This window comes from Myxocyprinus asiaticus, chromosome 42, assembly GCF_019703515.2.
Source record: "Myxocyprinus asiaticus isolate MX2 ecotype Aquarium Trade chromosome 42, UBuf_Myxa_2, whole genome shotgun sequence".
NCBI classification, from domain to species: domain Eukaryota; kingdom Metazoa; phylum Chordata; class Actinopteri; order Cypriniformes; family Catostomidae; genus Myxocyprinus; species Myxocyprinus asiaticus.
In genome coordinates, this window is record NC_059385.1 from 7,790,217 (window position 1) to 7,796,256 (window position 6,040).

Genomic DNA, 6,040 nt, shown 5'->3' on the forward strand with positions numbered 1-6,040 from the left:
AATTGGGCTGTAATTTCACTCAGGCCTGCTGTTCTGTCAGTCACAGCCAAATCTCTTCGAAGAAGCCCTAAAAGCTCAAAGAATGAGGCCCCACTGGCCCCAGTTGTGCTTTAAATTGAATTTCCACCACCGACCGGTGCATATTCCACTTATAGATTATAGGTTTTGTCCAAAGGATCGACTGCAGCACGAAACAGACAGTAATTACAAAACATTTCTTTAATAAGCAATACTTTAAAATAAAATGCAAATGACATTATAATCCAATCATTTATTCAGTTTACATCAAATTTACATATAAAAACTAAAAACAACCCAAATTCTAATTTGCAATCAGTTATAAATTGCAAAGGAGTTTAATGGGGATTTTCTCGTAGGATTACAGTAAACTAAAACAACAAAACACCAAGATCTTTGCTAACACATTGCTCCCACTAGGACTATGAGGTTTACAACAGGATAAAATGCTGTTTAGGCCATCATTAAAAGCTATCTGTACTGCAGCAATGGCTTATTCTAATACAAACACAATATTCAACAGGACTCCAGTCAGAAATTATTCATGCAGTAAATCTTAATTGTTTCATTTCAGACTCGTACTTGATTTCATTAGGATCGGTTCCAAAAGATGATAGAAATTTCAATAGGAAACCTGTACACTGTACACACTGACACAATACAACAAGAAAATCTTAAAAAAAAAATTTAAAAAATGGTTTAACAAAGTTAACTCAAAAATACAAAAAGTGGTCAGGCCCTCAGAGATCACTGGTCTCTAGAGCTTTCCGGCATCTTTGAATCTGAGGAGCAGACCGTCATCGGCTCGCAGAGGGAAAGTCAGGCAGCGGTTGTGATAGTAACTGGAATCTGCCTGTAAGTTCTGGATGACATCTGAAAGCAGGTGGGCTCTTTCCACCCCACAGCCTGGAGCTTCGTAGTCCAGCGAGGTGAAATGAACATGGAGGTGATAGTATGAGGGCTGATAGTGCAGATATACGCACAGTTTGCTGGGAGGAACGCTGTACTCCTGCTTAATGGTGTCTTGTTGATACAGATAAGATCTGAATTTGATTTAAATGCAGCCATGCTAAACTTCACAAATGTACCTGGAAAAAACATATTTTGTCATTTTTCCTTATGTCGGTATTTTTATTCTTGTATTTTTGAGGCTTTTGTCGTAATCAGGATGTATTGCAGCTGGCATTGAACCTGTACTTCCCAAATGAGCACCACAACTTCAACAACACGTCTAAAGAACTACAGGGATGCAAACTCATGAGAGGTGACAAAAGTTAGAAAGTCATAGAAGGTGTTTCAGACGTATATTTTCAGTTAATTTGTTTGTTGTATTTAAAGCTTTTTTAAGTGTTTAAGCTTAAAGTAACCCTCTTAAGTGATTTTAATAAGGAAAATATTGAAAAATATACCCCAAAAATTTGCCAAATTAGCTTCAGAAAAGATGACTAGCTATAAGGTGAACAGTTTGCATCCCTAGTACTAACTGCTACTCCATGGCTCAGACTGGTGTCATTTATTTTTGTGCACATGCTCTCAAAAAAACAAGGTAAACAGTGGACAAGGAGAAAATAGGGTGTCCCTTTCTGTCTAAATCCTCAGATCAACAGTGACATCTGCTGGACAAAAGAGCAATTGCATCATTATTTTTATGTGCAGACCAAAAGTTCCTTCTATATTCTTAATGCAATTTGACAAATTATCTGTAACTCAGTACAGCTCACCTCTCCTTTGCTGTGGATATTTTACAGTAATGTCAGGTGCTCTGATGTAAGATCCCTCAAACTTTTAATGTCCCTCCGGTAGACAACCGCAATCAAGTATAAGTCTTCGAGCTAGATAGGAGAGATAAATCTCAATATTTTTGACTTGTCTTTTATTCACCATTAAATTCTTAATTTTTTAATTTTATTTTTTCACCTACTTTTGGTCCCACTTGAAATCCGGTAATAAGACAAAGCCAGCATTGGGGTCTGGATCTTCAAAAACAATCCGATCGGCTTCAGCGTTCTTGCCCAAGATGTGCACCCACTGCAAAATCAAAATACGAAAAACAACTTTGGTAATAAAGCACAAAATGTACAGTGCAACACCTCTAATTTCTATATATTTTCAGGTTAGGATGAAAAGATTAGAATACTTAAATTCAAGTACACCAGTTGGTACACTCTCACCTGCACACTGAAGCTCTGACCGCTGATGTACGGCAGGGTGATGTTTCGATAATACTCCCCGGATTCTTCAACCAGACAAATCTCCTGACGCAAATATTTCTTTTTATGCTTCTCTGCTGCAGGGCACACAACTGTTGTCTTGATTTCTGTTTTGAACACTTTGAATGATAGATGTACAACACTGATCCATAATGGAAAACAGACACATATTGTGGTTTATTTCATATAGTAATTAAACAAGAGACAGTGCAAAATACTGAGTGTATTGCAAACATAACAAATTACAAATATATGCAATGGAAAATACTGTACATGAACATACTGAAATAAGTTAGAAACACCAACCTGGGTCGGGTTGGGCTCCACTGCTATAACAGATACAAAAATTAACAGAGCAACCATTCAGTTGAGCTGGAGCCTGTAGCTGATATGTGCTGTACACATCATTTCTCATATCCAAATTCAAGGTACTTCTCTTCAGCAGCTCAGGTAGTGTGTCCGGTCTGATGGGAGTTTTCTCCAGAATCACAACAGCATCCTGGTCCTTCACTTAAAAAAGAGCACATGTGTGAAATTCCCCATTGTGTACACTCAGAAAGAGGTGCCATGGCAAAGTATTGTGCTTTATCAAACTTTCCAAAATACTAATTCTATAAGGAATATTCCGGATTCAGTACAAGTTAAGGTCAACCGACAGCATTTGTGGCATAATGTTGATTACCACAAAAAAAAAAAAAATTATATATATATATACACAGTACTGTGCAAAAGTCTTGGGCACATAAGATGTTTCACAAAAACATTTGTCTTTAGAAGGTTATTTTTACCTTCTGCTTTACTGTGTTAATAAAAAAATATCGATTTTAGATTCCCAAACATATCTTTTGCAAATAGAATAGAACAGAAGAACAGGGAGCCCTGCAGCAGATGGCATGGGCCCCACAAAGCCCCCCACTGAACATCATGTCAGTCTGGTTTTACATGAAGAGACAGAAGGAATTGAGAGAGCCTAAATAGATAGAAGAACTGTGGCGAATTCTCCAAGAAGCTTGGAACATCCTATCTGCCAACAACCAATAAAAACTGTGTCCAGGTGTACCTAGGAGAATTGGTGCTGTTTTGATGACAAGGGTGGTCACACAAAATATTAATTTAGCTTTTTTTTATGTTTACTGCACTTTGTACAACGTTAATTGATCAATCAAAACTATTTATGGCATTACTTTTGAAAATATTTTAACTATACAACATTTTTCACAAGTGCCTAAGACTTATGCACACAACTCTCTCTCTCTCTCTCTCTCTCTCTCTCTCTCTCTATATATATATATAAAATAAAATACAATTTACAATGGAAGTGAATGGGGCCAATCTGTAAAAATCTGTTAAAATACTCACTGTTTCAAAGTATAGCCACAAGATGTAAACAATATGCATGTTGACATAATTTTAGTTAGATAAAATTGCTTTCTAACCTTTTTCCTAACAAGTTATATCCAATTTTATGACTCTTTGTTGCCATAACAACGTAATGTTGTAAACCCTTACACTCCAAAAAACACTAATAATAATAATTAATAAATAAAATAAAATAAACACAGCTAAAATTACTATTTAAACAACTTTACAGCTCAGATAATACATGAGTTTTAACAGAAGAATTCATGCAAGTGCTTTTATAAAAATTTAAGCTTCGCATTTCTGCATAAGCCTTTCGAAATCTGGCCCCATTCACTTCCATTGTAAGTGCATCACTGTAACCGCGATATTTGCTTGTTCTTTTCTTTTCTTTTTGAAAAAAAAAAGGACAAGTCATGTGGTAATCAACATTATGCCACAAATGCTGTCGATTGAGCTTAAGTTGTATTGAACCTTCCTCAAATCCTTGAAATATATGCATAATAAAAAAGCCCTTAAATTGCGTAAAATTTTGGAGATATACTTTAATGATTAACCCCCTTGTACAATATTCTTTTGGTCTAATTTTTTTTATTTATTTATTTATTTATTTTCTGTTAATCTTTGGCTATTTACCTCTGTTTATTATGCTGTTTATTATTTTTTGTTTGTGCTGCTATTTAGTTTTGACGGAATGTATTAAGTTTTACGTTTACTGTGGCTTCTTTGTATTTTCACTCAAGCAATAAAAAGAATAAATAAATAAATAAATAAATTATTGAACCTGGAATATTCTATTAATAATTGCCCGATCTGCGTTTTCGGAACTTATACACCCAAACCCAGTGACATAATAATAATAATAATAATAATAATAATAATAATAATAATGTCTGATCTCTCGTGCAAACGCACCTTCCCATGAATTAAAATATTATTTTCCCGCGCAGGGTGACTTCGAAACCCGATACCGGACTATCGGATGAGATCTTATCAGTGTCTCTGTACTCATCATTGGTGTTTTTGATCAGTATTGACGGGCTCATGAGTTTTGAGTCTTTTTGCAGCGCTGTCATTTTCGCGCTCCGCCATGATGCGCCCTCCGGAAATCAACCAATCACAATTCAAAACGTCTTGCGATTGTTTTGATCTTTGGGATGCGTCCCATTCAGAAGTCACCGTCCCTATGACCTATTCCCTTCGAAGACTTCCACTGAGTTTGTGAGAGTTTCGGAGGGCTGAAAGTGTGTGGTGCAAAAGCAATTCACTTTTTAATTAATTTTAATTGGAAATGTATCTTTGCCATTGGAACGCAGTCTAATATCATTCTTCTAGGAGGCGCATGGCGGCTCCAAAGCCGAGTCAGCAATTGAGTGACGTTCAAATCTCAGGCCGTCTTTTGTCGTACTGCAGACATTTGTACTACAGCAACTTAAAAGTATAATAATTTAAATATTTTATTTGCCAAATTTTCATCGGAACAAGCATATGGAAATCTTCCACAATTATGAAAGTTATGCCTCATTCAGTAATCACAAACGTCTGTGATTGGTCCATTCTACCAGCGCAGATAAAAGTAACAGGTACCACATGACAACAGCGTGAAAGGCGTGCGTATGTTGAAACGAAGCGTGATTGGACAGCATCGACACGTGCGTCTGAATTACACGTTTTGCAACGATTGTAAAACAGATTTTACAAAACCTTTGTAGACAGCGTAATACAAAACACAGAACGAACCTCATGTAAGCAGTCTTTTTATCAGTGGATGTTTGGAAATACATCTCATCGTAAGTACATTTATTAACTGACAAAGCCATATCAGAAAAATCAGAATCAGTCAATTTATTAATTAACTAAGCCGTATAAATTTAAAGTTTAATTTTTAAAGCTTCAAAACAAATGAATATAATTAATAGACTCGTAAACAAAAATAATACATACAAACACTACCATCATTTTCTGTGATTATACTCGCAATGTGTTGTATTCATATTTTATTACTGGTTTAGTTTTTATGTCTGCATTTTACATCACATGTTTGTTGCTTTACACATTGTGTTCCACTACAGCAAATTGACTATATACAATGTACAAACTGTTATGCACAACAATATATACAAAAATAAGATTTGCTTGTTGCTTTACATTATTTGTTGCATTACATTTAATACAGTACATGATCAAATAGGTTTACGGATAAACAGCCTATAAATAGCTGTATACATACATTGCATTGTATATTTATAACTTAATTTTTTCACATTTTATGCTGCAGCCTTATGCTAAAATGCTTTAAATTATTATTATTATTTCAGATTGATCTACACTCTATAACAATACTGACAAAACAAAAACCAGATTTTTGATAACTTTGCAAATTTATTAAAAAGAAAAAACTGAAATATCACATTGACAAAAGTATTCAGACCCTTTGCTATGACACTTGAAAT

General features: G+C 35.0%; 1 protein-coding gene across 1 annotated transcript; it reads right to left on the reverse strand.

Annotated features, from left to right (window-relative positions):
* Positions 1–367: 367 nt before the first annotated feature.
* LOC127432824 (m7GpppX diphosphatase-like) lies at positions 368–4,651 on the reverse strand. Its single transcript, XM_051684261.1, has 5 exons — positions 4,503–4,651; positions 2,535–2,738; positions 2,190–2,347; positions 1,940–2,046; positions 368–1,850 (listed from the first exon to the last, which is right to left on the reverse strand). The coding sequence occupies exons 2-5, from the start codon at positions 2,641–2,643 to the stop codon at positions 1,832–1,834; spliced, it is 393 nt and encodes a 130-aa protein (XP_051540221.1). The 5' UTR covers positions 2,644–2,738; positions 4,503–4,651; the 3' UTR covers positions 368–1,831.
* Positions 4,652–6,040: the final 1,389 nt, after the last annotated feature.

Excerpts from the sequence above, each read along its gene's own strand:
- LOC127432824 (XM_051684261.1), bottom strand. The coding sequence starts at position 2,643 with ATGAGAAATGATGTGTACAGCACATATCAGCTACAGGCTCCAGCTCAA. Across the intron at positions 2,348-2,534 it reads TGGAGCCCAACCCGACCCAG|TGTTCAAAACAGAAATCAAG; the intron begins GTTGGTGTTTCT and ends TATCATTCAAAG. Across the intron at positions 2,047-2,189 it reads GTCAGAGCTTCAGTGTGCAG|TGGGTGCACATCTTGGGCAA; the intron begins GTGAGAGTGTAC and ends TTGATTTTGCAG.